This window comes from Montipora capricornis, chromosome 5, assembly GCF_036669925.1.
Source record: "Montipora capricornis isolate CH-2021 chromosome 5, ASM3666992v2, whole genome shotgun sequence".
NCBI classification, from domain to species: domain Eukaryota; kingdom Metazoa; phylum Cnidaria; class Anthozoa; order Scleractinia; family Acroporidae; genus Montipora; species Montipora capricornis.
The window spans coordinates 16,073,865-16,091,220 of record NC_090887.1 but is presented as its reverse complement, the minus strand read 5'-3'; the positions used below and the strand labels follow the sequence as shown (position 1 = coordinate 16,091,220).

The window sequence follows — 17,356 nt, the reverse complement described above, 5'->3', positions numbered from 1 at the left end:
TCCTCGGGGAACCTGCTACAGGAGGGAATAGTCGTCAAACTCGCGGACGACCTCTACTGTGGTGGAAACACCCGTCTGAACTGCTCAAAAATTGGAAGAAGGGACCGCTATTTGGTAACCAACGTTGAACGTGCCTTTTGTAACATAAGAAAGTTCATCGGTTCCCAGTTGCGTAGCACCAGCTATCGCATCAAAAAGTCGGAGTGCTACCATGTTCCTGGAGACCTATCAGCAGCACACTCTCCTCAACTTCCAGACCACTCCTCCTGCCCCACCAGAGATCCCATCTGCAATTTCTTTACCGGCGGATCAGCACGTCCCAGTGTCAGAAGACATTCACTTTTCCCTGGGACCAAGTACTGGTGAGCCTGTGGACCTCCCCTCAGACCACACCGCAGAGAGGCAGTTTCTTCCCTCTGAGAGTGTCATGCAGCCGATGCGTTTGGCGCACCAGCGTCAGCGCCCCGCACGTTACGATGATTATGTTACAGACTTCTGAGAGTGCCTGGTCTTAACCATAATGTGGTCAGCCTTTCCTTTGTGGCCACCTTAGTGCCTGACTCTGTTAGTTAACCGTTATGCCCATGACGGGACAGTCAGGTCGTTACGTTCATTTTCTATAGTTTAAGTATCACTGAGTCTAGCCGTCCCTCGTTCTTCAAGGGGACAGACGTTTTGTTCCTCTGCTTTCCCGTTAACCCTTTTTTGCTTCGCATATCCCTTGTCCCTTTTTACATGAGAAAAGAGTGATTACGCCAGTACCGGTCAGCGGTACTTAGTTTTCTCATGTTCACGTATTCGTTGTGTGTGTTTTTTTCCGAGTCGCCATCTTGTATTGTAACTCGACTCGTGTGTTACATTTGCCCATTGAACTACTGGTGCATTTTAAAACAGATGAGATTTGCGTCCCAAGAACATGTTAAAACACAAACATGCCACACTTGAATTCATGCCCATTTCTATCGAGAATGTTACAGTTTCAGCTTTGTCTCACGTAATGCAAGGGTTACACATTTTCACCTCTAATTTACCTTACAAGTTGAGTTCTTATAGCCATTCTAAACAACAAACAATAGCATGTGACTTTTGCAATGCTTTTTTAAACAGTGATTCAGTTTAAAAATGTTTTGTAGTCTGGTTGCTTCTTAATTTTCATTCGTCACGCAACTGTGACAGTTTTCACTCGTTGGCACTCTAGCGGCAGCTATTTCTAGTAAGATTTTGTTAAAACAGGTAAACAAAGCTACAAACCTCAATGCACCCAGATACCTGCCAAGCCGGAGTCGGTGATGCCGATTTCTATATTCCCGAATTGGGCAATTGTTTTGCATGTGACTATGATTGAAAATAGTAGACTAGAGATGCTCGACTGCTTTTGAGCATGTGGAGAATGGCTTCTGAGGCCTTATTAGCGAGAAATATATATCTGTATGTATGTCAACTGTGACATTCTGCGTAAATATATACACTTTTTGGAAGGTCATGTGTCTTGCTTGCCTGTGGTTTTTGCCTCAGATGAAAGAATGCGGCCGTACTGCCCAATGCCTTCACTCGAGAAGTGTGCATGAACAACCTGATTTGAAAGACCTTAGGGTTATGCTTCAAGACGATACATTATTATATTACTGAACCTCTAGTTAGCCCTGTGGTCAAATGGAAATGGAATAGGCAAATCCACCACCACGTGCTGGATCAGGCAAGAATAGAGGCATTGACACCATCTGATGTAGCCGAGACAAAAACAAAACTGTGGGCAGTGTGGGAAACTGTGGGAAGTCGGTGTGAGACTTCACCCAAGGGCAAATGCTGAGAGATAAAGGTAAAGTAAGGTAACAAAAGCTTCAGAATGGCACTTTGGAAGATCTTTCTGAATTTGCACTTAAGTTTTGAACTCGCTGCTTTAAGCTTACAACTTAATTATACCATGACAAAAATAAAGGACTGCCATGCCAATGTGTCATGCACCATTAACTGTGTTTTACATTGCTTTAATTTGTGAAACATCTGGATTTAATCATAAACATTCACACAGATAGATTGTCCTCACTGTGCTGAGTGACATGTTTTTCATTCCCGATAGTTCAACTTGGTCCTCCACAGATACAAATTTAACTGTGCAAATTTGTATAGTGGCGCAGCCTTGTGGAACAGTTTGCCATTAGAACTAAGGAAAGCAGAGTCCCTCAATCAATTCAAACGACTATACATAATACAATAGAGATTAATAAAAATAATAAAGATTAAATAAACCAAGTTGAATTATTGGGAATTAAAACCACCGTGAAGCTACTCTGCACAATGAGGTCAATCTATTTGCGTGAATATTTATGATTGAATCCAGATGTTTCACTCACTGAAGAACAGAGCCTGCATTGTTCGCTTATCTCATGATCTGGAGATTGTGTACAGATAAAAAAACTGCAGTATTAAAGCAACTTTAAACAAAAGGCTCTTTGAGGCAGACATTTCAGTTTGATTTATTTTGTGGAAATGAATGTGCTTCATAGTGATTACATGTATTTGCCCTCACTTCCTCTTTGAAACAAAAACGTGGAGCTATAAGATGATCTTAACAGAGCAAAGTATTAAATTCTGCATTAGAGTAGGGTACCGTTATAGTCTCACAAAAACCAAAAAACTAGTGACAATTACCACAAGAAAGATCATCACCATCATCCCGCCAACCTCTGTCAACCTCTGAAGCAGAACTGCTCCCAAAGTTAGGCATCTATGACAAAAGATCAAGGAAATTACATCCAACTTACAATGATCAGTCAAATTGCAGCCCCGTTTAGGCAGCTCTTGGTTAACATAAAATCAAGGAATAAATAATTAAATATTCTCAAGTCTGGGCAACTATCCAAAACATAGGAGGGTCCTAAATAACCTAGCTCATAATTAAACAGCAAGTATTATTGTTCGCAAATTGTACTGTAAGAGATGTTTTGTGTTAACCCTGATGCACTCAAGGAGCACCCGGATTTTTTCTGAGTATACACCATTGTGTCAACTTCAAAAAAATAAATCTCTCCAGCAATTTTTATTCACTTTGGTGCTTAATTCAATCTTCGCAGTGAGAGATCCTCATGTGGTAGGGTTGCACAGTCTTGTGTCTGCAAAAAAAGAAGGGGTCTTTTTACTTTAGAGTGACAAAAAACACTGCACTAAGCATCCCCTCCTATCAATCTTTCATTGCTCTATTCCATGCTTTGCAACATGTGACCAGGCAATCTATACCTGGGACTCAATCTCTCTTGCCTTGAAGGACGGTCAGGAAGAAGAGATCTACCCGGTACATGTAGAAACTGTGGGAAGGCCATTGTGCTAAAGTACCAGATAGTGTTACAGTTCTACATCCTGCTCCCTCATAGCTCTTTGTAGAATTGTATCATTTGTTTGTTGTGTTTAGCAACTGTAATAACTACTTTAATTCCTATCAAGTTGTAGTCCCTACAGGTATTTAATTGAACTTGAATTTAGTACTATTATATATTATATATAATAACTAGTTTACCTAAATGGTAAAAATGCTGCCAAGGGGAAGGGAGATGTTCAATTATGCTTTGGGTAATTTAACGAGGTTTCCTGGAGAATCAGGATCTGGGAACGCTTACCACAAAGAAGGCAATTTCTTTTTTCTCACATGAAGTCTATTTAGAGTAGACAATATTATTTTTGTTAATTTAACATAACCAGCAATATCAATTCTGGGATATAAATTAAATGTGCACTCGAACCTTGCAGTGCAAGCGTATTTTGAGAGACCGTCAGCCTTCTTTAATATTTAGTTAACAATGTGACACTATTTAACACACTTCTAACACACTATCAAACTTGTGAAGGAGTCTTTCAAGAGGCCAATAGTCTGCAGCTCCCATTAGGACAGTGTCAAATTAGTTTCTTGCTGCAACAAAACCTGAAGCACAATTGAAAAACTACCTCAGACTTCACTGCAAGGTTCATGTGTACTCTAGCCAGGTAGTGTAGCAAAGAGCAGCTTGCATGGGAAGCTTAACATTGAGGGTAAATTTCAGAATATTTACAATTAAACTATCTTCTTGAGTCAATTAAAAGAAAGAAGGCTGACCACTTCTCAAAATACCCTTGCACTGCAAGGTTCGAATGCAGATTTACCTCCTAGAATTGATATTGCCGGTTATGTCAAATTGATAAAAAATAGACTTCTACACAGACTTCATGTTAAAAAAAGAATGAAACAACCTCAGTTTGCAGTACTCGATCCCTGATCCTGATTTTCCAGGACATCATTTAATGGTTGGTGTATGCAATTAAAGGAAAATTTTAGTAGGTCTTGAGCAGGGACGAAACAAAGCGTGGACCCCAATAGGACAATAGTTTGAGGATATGAGTATGTACTTCTTGAGTCAGTTTTACTTGTTAAAGCGCGAAGTACTTTGATTCATGTGGCTGATTGAAACTACATACTTTTCCCTTGAGTATACTCCAAATAATAAGTTGTAACAAGACAATCCTTTGCGTTGCATATTATGATGAGTGTACATGATTCCATTACTTGATTGCAACTTGATCGAACCGTGTGAAAGGTGTGAACAACACGGTAATTCGTTTTTCACTGAATGTTGCCAAAGAATCACAGAATAAATCGCTTCAAAAAACGTATCAGGCTTTAACTAATCTATAAAACCTGCCACACGCAACAGACCCAGGTAATTTGTGGATACGAGTCACAGCAAAAAAGGCCAGCAAATGGCAACAGGATTTACGTTACCTCTACTGCCACCTTTAAACATCCATGATGCTAGCGTGGGAGACAAGTGGAAGCGATTCAAGCTCATGGGATAATTACACCCTAGCAACCAAACTCAACAAAAAATCGGAACGCATACAAGTTGTTACGTTTCTTACGATCATCGGAGAAGAATCTTGGGACGTATACTCAACGTTCTCATGGGCGGAGGAAAGTGTTACCAAGAAAATCAAGCCAGTTTTTGACAAATTCACAGAAAATTGTGAGCCACATATTAAGAACATCCCCTGTGAACAGTACTGCTTCAACAAAAGAGTGCAAGAAACTGGAGAAATCTATGACCAGTATCGAACAGCACTGAGGAAGCTAGTAGAAAGCTGTGAGTTCCCAAATGTTACACCCAATGAAATATTGCATGACCAGCTGATATTTGGAATTCATAACGCCAAAGTCCATGAGAGTCTTTTGCGTGAATCCCAGCTAACTTAACAGAAAGCAGATGAAATTTGCCGCGTGGCAGAAAGTACCGCAGCTCAATGAAAGAGGTTGGAGACATGGTAAGTGCATTTACCCTCAGCAAAAACCCATGGCAAACAAGAGACACGCGATCACTTAGAAACAAAGGCAGTTAAGCATGAGAAAACAAAACCCCGTGGAAACTGTGGCCAAACACACAAAGCTGGAAAAGTGCAGCAATGCCAATCATTTTGGAAGTCATGTGGCGCAGCCTGCCCAACCGGAGAAGGCAAACTGGTAGGCCTCAGTTAAGGCTATCAATGAGGTCGACTCAGATGAAGATTTCAAGGAGAGTTACGTAACAGAGGACATTGCGGCCGTCGCAACTACCATCTTAGATGATTCACAGCTTATCACTTTGAAGTGAAAATCCGGAAATGGTCTGAGGTTCCAGGATGATATTGGTGCACAGTGCAATGGAATACCGCTTTATCTTTATGAAAAGGCGTTGAAGGTCCACAAGCTGAAGCAAGTTAAGATTACCAGCGGTGCTATATCTGCATATGGAGGTGTACGACTGCCAGTGGCTGCAAAGGTCAAATTAAAGGCATGACAAGCAACACTGCTGGCTAAACTGCAGCCTGGTTAATAGCCAGGACATTCATCCCATGCTCGGTCGAAAGGCTAGAATTGGCATGAAAATCATCTAGTACACAGATAACGATGCGATGAACAAGCCAGACATGGGCACAGCATGAGTGTATGCAGTAAATGACAAAAGTGATGTTTTGACGAAAGAAGCACTCATCGAGCATTTTCCAGAGGTGTTTTCTGAAAGTGTCAGGAAACTAGAAGGTGAGTACAACATCAAGCTGGACAAGCCCACCTGCCCTACCCCACCCCAGCGCCAAGTACCAGTAGCTCTGAGAGAACGATTAAAGGCAGGGTTTGACAGGATGGTTCACCAGGACATCAACCAACAAAGTGAGTCCGTCCTCTTGTGGTTGTTTAAAAAAAAAAAAAGGCAAACTCAGACTGTGTCTTGATCCACAAGATCTCGACCGAGCAATACAAAGGGAGTACTACCCTCTCCCTACTATCGCAGATGTGGCGACACGCCTACACAGAGACAAGGTATTCACTAAGTTAGATACCAGAAATGGGTTCTGGCACTTAACCTTAGACGATGAATCTTCGTTTTTGACCACCTTCAATACCTTGTTTGGGAGGTACAGTTGGAGAAGGATGCCTTTTGCAATCAAGTCAGGTATTCCAGCACAACATGCATGAAGTGATTGAGGGGCTAGCCCAAGTGGAAGTTGTCGCAGACGATTTTGTTGTCATAGGCCATGGCATCACACTCGAGGAAGGAACATGTGATCATGACCAGGAACGTATTGCTTTCCTACAGCGCTGCCAAGAACATGACCGGACTAAAGCTGAACAGTGAGAAACTGACTTTGAGGCAGACTAAAGTGGCCTTTATTGACATGTGGCGTCTAGGGATGGACTGAGGGTCGACCCTGCTAAGGTCAAGGCAGTACTTACGATGCCGGCACCCACAGACAAGACAGGCATTCAGAGGCTACTTGAGATGATCCAGTTCCTGAGCAAGTTTCTACCACAACTGTCGGATAAGGCCAAGCCCCTAACAGAACTAACTCAACAAGACGTTGAGTGTTGTTGGGGCGACAGTCAGGACTCGGCCCACAAACTGGAAGATGAGGTGCCCCTTCAGTGTGATGCATCATAACATGGCTTGGGCGCGGCATTACTACAGAAGGGCCAGCCTGTGGTTTATTCATCGTGAGCTCTGACCCAAGCAGAGTCCAAGTACGCTCAAATTGAGAAAGAGCTACTCCCTATTGTTTTCGCGTGTGAAAGATTCTAAGGGTACATACTTGCTCATGATCTTATCAACGTGGAGACAGATCACAAGCCACTTGAGGCCAATGTCCTCAAGCCTCTTCATGCCGCCCCTCAGTGCCTCCAACGGATGCTGTTGCGCCTCCAAAAGTTCAGCTGGCAGATCAAGTACAAAAAGGGGACACAGATGTTTCTCGCGGATACACTCAGCAGGGCTCATCTACCTGAAGTGGAGACATGTTCCCTGTACATGACCTCGAGATGGTTGGTCACAAGGCAACCATCCCCATTAGTGATGCAAGATGGCATCAGATCAAACATGGATCTGCGGACGACACAGTGTTTTGAGAATTGCGATACATAATGCAGTATGGCTGGCCAGAGTCTAAGACAGAATTGCCACATTGCCTACTTCCTTTCTACGATTTGGGTGATGAGCTGACAATTCAGGACGAGGTTGTTTCCAAGGGGCACCAGATAGTAGTTCCAGTCTCTCTGCAAAAGGAGCTTGTGGAGGTAACACACGCATTGCACATTGGTATCGAGGCATGCATACGGCGAGCCAGAGAGAGTTTGTGGTGGCTATGAATATCAGCTGAGCTAAAAGCAGTGTATCACAAAATGCAACATATGTTTAGCCCATCACATACTATAGACTAAAGAGCCTCTGATGCAACACCAGTTCCTAGCAAGGCTATGGTCCAGAGTAGCAGTGAACTTCGCTGAATGGACGTACTCTGCTAGTAACCTCTGACTATAACAGTAGCTACATCAAAGTCAGCCGCCTCACCAGGGTAACATCAAAAGCAGCCATAAATGCTCTGAAGGATATCCAGATATGGCATACAGTTTTTGATGAAGTAGTGTCAGACAATGACCCTCAATTTAGCTCTGCAGAATTTGCAGCATTCACAAAAACCTGGAGTTTTGCCCATGTCACATCCTCTCCGACTCACACCCAGTTGAATGGCAAAGCATAAAGCACAGTCAAGACTCTTCAAGAAGTGCCAGGAGTCTGGTCATCCTGAATATCTCGCATTGTTAGATTGGCGCAACACCCCATCACAGTGAATGGGCACAAGCCCAGCACAGTGCCTGATGGGGAGCCGATGCAAAACTCTGCGGCCTATTGTTGGCACCCTGCTAATGCCTTGCCACAGCATTGTATTTCATGACGCTGCAGTGATACATTATTATATAAACGAATAAAAGAAGCATCAATTGAAAAGATATAAGCGAAAATGAACGAGAAGACTAAAGAACAGAGGCTGCCACCTTCTGCTCTAATCCTCTTTGTAACGAGCTTACACAAGATCATACCAAACATCTTAGTTCCTCCATTCGTGCACATTACAATTCCTTGCATTTTGAAGAAACATGTGTTCTTCTCAGGTTCACTCACTGTGGCAGCAAAAATTAAATTATCCGTTTCTCTGCAACTTAAGCATTTAAGTCTAAATGATAAAAGATATTGGCAAATTCCAATTTTATCTAATAAATTGAGGATGTTTTGCTGCCTTATTCTATCCTTGGTCATTTACATATGCAATAATTTATTTATATGTGAATAATGCAGTGTGTTGTATTTTGAAACTCTTTCAAAAGATCTAATTAATGAATGATTTAACATGCAATTAACTCCTGGACATTTTGCTCATTGCTCATATTTTTCTTTTCCCCTTTGAGGTACTGAAGGGTTTTGTCAAAGTGCGAGTCAACAAGTCGTTTCAAATACCGCTGATAAACAGTACTTAAGTCTATTAGCACCCATTTTAAAATGGTTAGCTTTAAAACACTGCATGGCTTGCATGTTGACTCGCATGGCTCACATGTTCGCTTGAATGTTGAGTCACATAGCTCGCATATTGTATGACCTCGGCACTGAAAGTACGCACCTTTTCAAACCACGTACGTTGTGAACATGTGCAAGTTCGTACAACAGAAACTTCCTAGTGAGAAGGTTTTTTAATGAACAACTCACAAATGTTAAGAAACCCTTACATGATATCTCAAGTCTTCAATCTCTTGATACAATGAAGGGTCACTGCAGACTTGCTCTTTCGTACTTGTAAACGAGTTTAAATCTGCAAAAAGAGTTTGGTACAATTTCATTGACAGTCGATAAATAATATTCCTTGTAACAAAAACGGAAAGGGATTTCAAGCACAATCCAATCAGTTGTCATTCAGTTTTTAGAAGAAGGCATCCATCTTGCTTTCCTCAGGGTTTCATCCATTAACCATCTTAGAACGAATGGGTTCGAGTGGTACTATGATCAAAAAATTACTTCCTTTTTTCTTCAGGTTTTAAAAGTCTTTGTTTAACACTTGGCCAACAAAACTTTGAAATTTGATTTTTATCTAAAGGCTGTTTACTTTGAGTTTAAGTTTTGGAATTCATGGTCCGCCATTACTCACATTCAAAACTGACCGACTGGGATCTGGGGGAAAGTGATGTCATTTACTCGATAGCTTAAAATTTAAGCATGTAAACATAGTTAATTATGTAATATGCAAAACATGACTTTAAAAATCTGAAAGCCTGAAAATCGTGTGCTGCTTAATTATTTAGTTCACCTAAAAATGCATCCAGCTCTCTCAAGATTTTAAAGTTAGTAATGCCAGACCATTAAATAGGGAAAAACCTGTGAAAATAAACGAGTGTCTTTTTGAAATTGAGGCTTAAAACTTGGGTCACTTTAGAGTTCTCTATAGTTAAGTTAAACACAGTTTTGAATCCGAAGACTTGATTTTCTTTTTCGTAGTACCACTTTATAGTAGCCTGCATAGGAAGCGTTTCCAGCGCGCCATAACCAAATTCATTTTTCTGGCTGTGTGAGAAAAGGGCAAGCGCAAAAAAATTGCAGGGGGGAGGTGAGGAGAGGAAAAGCTTGCAGACAAACCCCTTGACTTTGAAAACTCCCCTTCACCCACGAAAGGGGTCTCTGATTGGCGCAGCTCGGCTTTTTTGATTGACACCTCAGTCCCTCATGTCAAAATTATGTGACCCTTGGGTGGCAAGGGGGGCATTTAAAGGACCAGTTACTTTGGTTGCTTCTTTGTTTGATTTGAGAAGACTACAACACTGTACATGTACATGTACCTCTCTGACTACATGTACATACTAGGGAGAGGACAAAACGCGGAGCCCTACTTCATGGAGTACCCTATGGAACACCCAAATGGAGTACCCCTAATGTAAAAACTCATTTATTGGTCAAATTAAATACTTATAAATAATCAACATCACGAGGTATTTAGATGTACAAAAGTCATACCTTTTGTTACAGTTCTATGCAGTTCACGCGATTGGCCGCCATCTTGAAGTGCATCTAAATTATGCCTCACCATGTTGATAAAGTACATTTGATTTGACCAATGAATGAATTTTAGGGTACTCCATTTACGTACTCTATAGGGTACTCCATGGAGTAGGGCTCCACGGTTTGACCTCTCCCATGTACATAAATTATATGACCTTTACTCTGTTGCCATTAAAAACAAGTCTTTTGATTTCAGGAATCATGAAGAAAATAACTTACCCGTAGAGTGCATTAATTGTGAACCCTTATTTGGACAAAAGTAAGAAGTCATATTCTGTGTATTAGGTCTGCCATTTGATGGATTTTCCTCTTGTGGAGATAAATGCAGCTCACTTGATAGACGTAAGGATGCTTGATTAGCTTCTGTTATAATTGCAGGTGTAATAGATGATTGACAAACAAAGTTATTTGATAAAATCCCTGACATCCCGGATGTGATGGGATGACTTTGTTTTTCTGACCCCAGTGATAGACTAGAAACATTTGTAGCATTGGCTCCCATTCTGAATGGCTGTCCTGAATCTTCACTTCCCTGATTGACACCTTGACCGTGAGGCCATGTAAGTGCCAGCTGTTGTGAAACATGTGAACCCAAGTTTTGAGGATGACCACTTTCCTATGGAAATGAAGAGTAACAACAACATAGGTTTGAAAAGAGCATTTGAATAAGAATTTTAAGAAAGAAGGCTGAAGGTGGTGTGGTGTAAAGTTTGGCCTCAAGGTCACTGGTTTAATGGGACATAGTTTTTCACTGAGTGCATGATTAAGGCACATCTCTTTCACTGTGTTGTTTTCTGTCTCTCTGATCCACCCAGAAGGATAAGCATGTAACATTACTTGTTTCTGGTACTTCCAAGCCACATGAAACAAGCAATTCACAATGGCAACTTCTAGAGAGACTGACATTAAGGCAAAAGGTGGGGTGGGGTCCAGTTATAAGATAGTCAGTGATAAATACAAATTAAATAAGGGAGAAATCTTTTTGGGTATGTTCAAGGAGTCAAGTTCAAGTTTAGCAGCAACAAGAAGTGTTTTGAGAGAACCAAAGTAAACAGCAGAGGTTTCCATTGGTTTCCGGCCACCATGTTTGTACTTGATCCCACAGGACACATTAACTTGGTACGTCCATACCAAACACAATAATTTTGAGGGGCTCCATTTGCTGAATAACTCAAGTTTGAAATATCTTACAACCCTGAATGGGAACAATGAATACAGTTCTTTACTCTTCTATACCTTGTGTCAATTTTTGAATCAATTTATTGAATGGTAAGCGATTTTATTCTTTCCTTGGGTGAAACTTGCATGACATGAAAACCACCAATAATTTGGTTATTTCCTCATTTAATTTATATTCATTTTGCCACACTACATCCATTACATGAATACAAGTTTACAATGTACAATTGAAGATAAAAAGAAAAAGTGGCGAGGAAACCTTAATGAGACCACAGGGCTTATTTGAAATAAGGTTTCCTCGTGAAGAACAAGGTGGAGTTATCATAACAAAAAAAACATGGGGCAGAAGGTCGAAAGCCAATGTTACATTAAAAAGTAATGAATATAAACATTAGCTTTCTTTTTTGAATGAATACTTTGCAATAAAGAATTGCTTTCGCTCATTTTTGAAGGCTGCAAGAGATGAAGAACTACATTGTAGTGATATCTGAAATTAGACTATTAAATATATGTAGTATATTACATGTAGATCATTGGGCCTTGAAAGAAAGCAGACAATAATATTGATGTATATTTGTTCTGCAATGTGGTAAGAACAAAATATGTCCATGAATCTGTTGCGTGATAGTTGCTCGACGATTTAAACCGATTCATGCATATGCAGCTGCATGTTATATCAAGGTCGTGATGCAGTTTCGCTTAATATGCGTTCTCATTAAAACATTCTATAAAAAAAACCCAATGCTCTAAGATTATTTTATTGTTTAGTTTTTGGGGCAGTAGAAGTATAATTTCGCTAGTGTAGCGACCGCGATCAAGCGTGTTTGTGTTATCTGATACAAGAAATTCGGAGAAACAAATCAATAACGCAGACTTCTTCTAGCCGCTTAAACAAGCGCATCTTTTCTCGTTCCTGAAGATTTCTTTTCCAACTTTCCAATGATTGATAGTTAGTTGATCACACTTGTTCACTTTCCATCGCTAAAATTACAGTCGCTTTGTGGCAGTAATTTACACAACAACTTGTAACACAATGCAAAGGTGCCAAACTGGAATAACAAAGGACAAACGCGTTGAAAAAAAACTAGTTCGCAAACGCGTTTTTTTTTTTTTTCAAACGCATTGGCTCTTCGTTCCCAACGCGTTGTCAACACGTTTGATAGTTCGCTTATCTTTGAGCGGTACTGTATGCCTGGTGTTATAGCTACGGGTATGATTGTTCAAGGAAAACAGAGTATCAAATTGTGAAGGAAGATTAGAATTGCAAAAAGAGTATATAAATTGACCTTTATGAAACAAATGAATGTCTTGTAATTTAAGCAAATACAGCATGTATTAGAGTTCCTTAAAAATAGGATCTGTATGAGCATCATAATTGGACCTGCTTAATATCCTTATCGCTCATTTTTGTAAAATAATGATTTGCTTAAGATTGCTTTTGTAGGTGGATCCCCAAACTTACAATGGTGTAGATGGTAGGATCATAGAGTTGTATAGGGAAACGAACAGAAACTTTCAAAAGAAAGAAACTGGATTTACATATTATACCAACCGACTTACACATTTTATGGAAGATATATCAATTTTTAGTGAATTTCATAAAAGATTTTGGTGAAGTGGCAGGCATCTGGCATACAGCAATTAATATTATGGAGTTCAAAATAGAGAAACACAATGACTGCACACGATTTAATAGCTCAAACCTATAAAGCTTCACACAAGGCTCTTAGCATAATTTACAAATATGGCTTTTTCCATACGCCCAACATACAACAAGATACTTCCGTACTTTAACCCTTTCACCGCCAAGGGATTCCCCATTGACGAGTAAAATCGTCTGGCGTTAGACAGAGTAAAATCTGTAAGTGTCAATTGGCATTTTTTGGCGGTGAAAGGGTTAATGAATTGAATTCGTGATCTCTGCAAGGGTTCAAAAAGACCAGTGCAATAAGATACAGCTCAGTACAACACTTTAATTAGGTCCACAACATAATAGGTACAGATATTTTCTAGAACAAAGCAGCATTATTTTATTTACCCCTGCAAAAATGTAAAGGGCAGAATTGCCCTTTACTGTCTTCCTTATGAAGTTCCCATCCCAGATACAAGGCCTTCCATGGAAATCGAGTTTTGTGCGATTATCAACTGCAGTGGCACAGGAGAATCTGAAAATTAAAAGAAAAACTTATCTTAAGATTCAGAAAATAGTGCTCAAGAAGCACCTTAATAGTTTAAAACTCGTTTGCACTAACACAAAAGAACATTAGCATAGTTCAGCAGATAACTGTGAGCAACTTAAAGCAATATCTCCAAAACATTCTTGTATTAATTAAGTTTTGTCAAGACAAAACACGGGAAAACAATGATCTGCAACCCTAGCTAAGCTGCAACCTGTGCTTTCCACCCTCCGGCATCCTAGGGTGTTGGAGGTGTCAATGGTACATGTAAGTGCTTTCCGCGCCTAGTGGCCCAACACGCCGGAGCTTATCACCGGTTTCCTTAGCATGAAGCGACAAGGAGGATTTCTACTCCCCCCCTGGATGGGATGCAGGGTTACCTCCAGCTTTAAATTTGCCAGTACCCATTTATACACCTGGGTGGAGAGAGGCACTGTGAAAGTAAGTGTCTTGCCCAAGAACACAACACAATGTCCCCAGCCAGGACCTGAACCCGGACCACTCGATCTAGAGTTGAGCGCACTAACCATGAGGCCATCACGCCTCCCTACCCTGCAACCTGTATTTTTACACCCTCCGGCATCCTCCGGTTTGAGGTGTCAATGGGTTTATAAAGAAAAACTCTACCATCCATTTCTTTACTGCTGAAAATTACAATAATTATTACAGTAACTCAAGAACTTGTTTAGGACCAAATTAGATTTTCAGGCCACTTATCGGGACCAAAAATTTAAAAGCTGCACTTTCCAGCCAGTTGTTAGTAAAAACAATGGCATGTATTTGGTAAATTCCATGTGAAAGGCAAACAAGTATTGGTTTTAACTCAAATTTTATTTCACGTGTTTATTTTCAGTATAGATCCCAAAAATGATGGTCATCAGAGAAGAAAAGTACACAAAGGTGTGCAAATTTATTTGGATATGTCTGCACCAAATTTTAATTTGGATGGGGAAATTCAATTAAGAGGTTTTCAAGGAGTGGAGTTCAAGGTGTATTCAAGCGTGAACCCAATAATACATGATCATCCGTTAATAATGATCATTTCTTTATTAATCAATGAAAGCTCTTTTTAATGCTCTAAATATGACTCACATCCCTTTTGTTGGGAGATTATGACACTGTTTCGTCAGCATGCAGGTTTAGCTAAGCCCCATGGTCACTGTAACATTTGCTCCAATCCCTACCACATTCAAGACGACTGCCCTTCCACTGACCTCAACAGGAAACCTCACAGAGCACAGCCAGGCCACCTTGTGTTTTGACTTCAACAAGTCCTCAAGGTGCAGGCACCGCAATTGCAGCTACACCCCTTACTAGCAGAGCTCCATGAATCAAAGGTGCATGTGGAGCACCATTGATAAAGAAAATATGGTAACCCATCTGAGCGAGAAAATTTGGTTTTGGTCACGGTTACCGCACAACTGTACATCCATCCCTCTATAATGTATGCCAATGTGAAACTACCCGCTTTTTTTAATTGGATCTCAGGTTCAAGCCAGGTTAACTTATTGTAAGAATAAATAACATGAGAGCTCAGCTTTTAGGCTTGGCTAAATCCATACATTACTGCTTATTTCCTTTTGCATAAAAATTTCAATTTTAAAGTGAAGGAACACCTGTTAATATTTTTGTTGCATTTTAATACACTTTTCTTTCCAGAACAAACCAATGCAAAAAAAACCTGAGTTAACTGCTCTCCTCTCACTATTTACCAACCTGAAGACAATCAGTCACTTGGAAATTATAGGCATAAATACCTAGGCACCATCAGGAAAATAAAAGTGCTCAATACCTTTGCCCTTCAAGACAAGGAAAAGATTCCTTCAATAAGTTCTCAATGTGTTCTACTGTCATGCTTGAATTGATTGATACTCTCCTAAACTGGCCCCTTCCAGGTTTCTTGAGCTGAGCCATTCCAATTGTGGTTGGCATATACACATCTTTATTTCTTATTGTGACATCACTATGTTTTAAAACCACAACACTCCTTCCACCTGTGCCATTGCTTTGCGGCAGGGCCATGATTGCTATAACAAAATAATGCATGAAATGCATTTAAAATTGGCACATTCTACGAAAGAACAAGATCGCGCGCGGAGCTTCAGTTTTTAATAAACTAATTTAAAGCTGAAAATGTGTATGTTATGACTCAGTCAAAGTAATAAATGGCACGAAGCATACTAAAGAGCAAATACTAACCTTTCCTTGTCCTTTAGGAACTGTTTAGGGCTAAAGAGAGAAAAATACTAACAGAAAACGTATACTCATTCTCGCTGAAATTATGACGCATCGCGCAGGGTTTTCGTTTATATAGTGGCCCAACGATCATGTGAGTGTAACGAACCGTACCTCTCCACAATTGGTCTGTTACCAATTTCCTCGTATGCGCACGCATTCTTCTTTGTTTGAATAAAAATCCTGGAATACTCTAGTGCGCATGTACCACCATTTGATGTTTGATGATCGTGCGGAGCAATCGCGTCCCCAGAGTCCGCTTTTCTTTTGGTTAGCACCAAGAAAGCGGACAGTGAAACCTTGAAAAGTTGTAATGGTAGCTCCGAACAGGAGTTTTGTACCGTATTAGCTATAGTCGCCCGATTCACACGGAGAGCACTGGTCATCAGCTGTAACAATACCCTTCGTACCTGCTATGAGCCGAATAACTGTATACTATAGTATGACTAAATTGTTTGATATTTGCATAGGATTCTGAGGATGCCACATAACAGGATCTTATCGATGTTAAGAGATCTCTTTTAACAGTATACTGTTCAGCTTTTACTGATACTGTAGCTTACATAGGTGCCAGAAGTTATTTTTCACCGTTTGGAGAAAAGAAAATTACGCCTCGATCGCAAAACCGTATCTCGCCTTCTGTTTTGTGCTTTTCAGGGAGGTATATTTTTTCGTCAGGCCCCTGGAGCTAGCGTTACCGTAGATAATTTGAGTCCTCCATCGATTAATTCCACGGTGTTTGGTTTTGTTAGTAGGGAAGAAGCTTTTGGCACTAGTGGTTTTAGCGGTACTATGTTCACATGAAGAGGATAACAATGAAATTGAAGTGGAAGGGAAGGGAACACTTTCCAACTCGATCACTGTCAACGACCTAGGAGAACTGAACAAGCTTTGTGAAAGGTGCGTGAAACTGCTCTTTTTTCCACTCTCCAAAGTGAAAGATAATTGTTCGAACAAGTTATATATTTCAGTTCCTCGGCTGCGATCTTTTCTCTCCTTTGATACCGGTCATTTCGTCATCACTTCCACTGTTTAAAATTTGCATTTGCGATATTATTGCAAAGTATTTTATTCGGTGTAATTATCGCACTGTTCAACATCGAGTTTGTAATTAGCTACTGAATGTGTTGGCAAAGTGATCTGTATAAATTTCAAGTCCATGTCACTTCGGTGTGTCATAAATAATTTATTCAAAAGAACTTCTATTTAATTAAAGTTGTATAGAGAAAACAATTCAGTAAAAACTATTTGTTTATGTTTCAGAAATAAATTTGTTATCAAGAACTTTGGTGTGGTCACATCATTAGTGTTCCAGTGGAGTTTACTATTTAACAAATTGATGTCAGTTTTTCATGCGTCTGTCCTGTTATTGATCATGAATTGCGTCATAAC

General features: G+C 40.2%; 1 protein-coding gene across 1 annotated transcript; it reads right to left on the bottom strand.

Moving 5' to 3' along the window:
* Positions 1-3,041: 3,041 nt before the first annotated feature.
* On the bottom strand, positions 3,042-16,126 carry LOC138048839 (uncharacterized). Its single transcript, XM_068894951.1, has 6 exons — positions 15,929-16,126; positions 15,522-15,756; positions 13,591-13,717; positions 10,593-10,989; positions 9,053-9,135; positions 3,042-3,113 (listed from the first exon to the last, which is right to left on the bottom strand). The coding sequence occupies exons 2-6, from the start codon at positions 15,749-15,751 to the stop codon at positions 3,057-3,059; spliced, it is 894 nt and encodes a 297-aa protein (XP_068751052.1). The 5' UTR covers positions 15,752-15,756; positions 15,929-16,126; the 3' UTR covers positions 3,042-3,056.
* Positions 16,127-17,356: the final 1,230 nt, after the last annotated feature.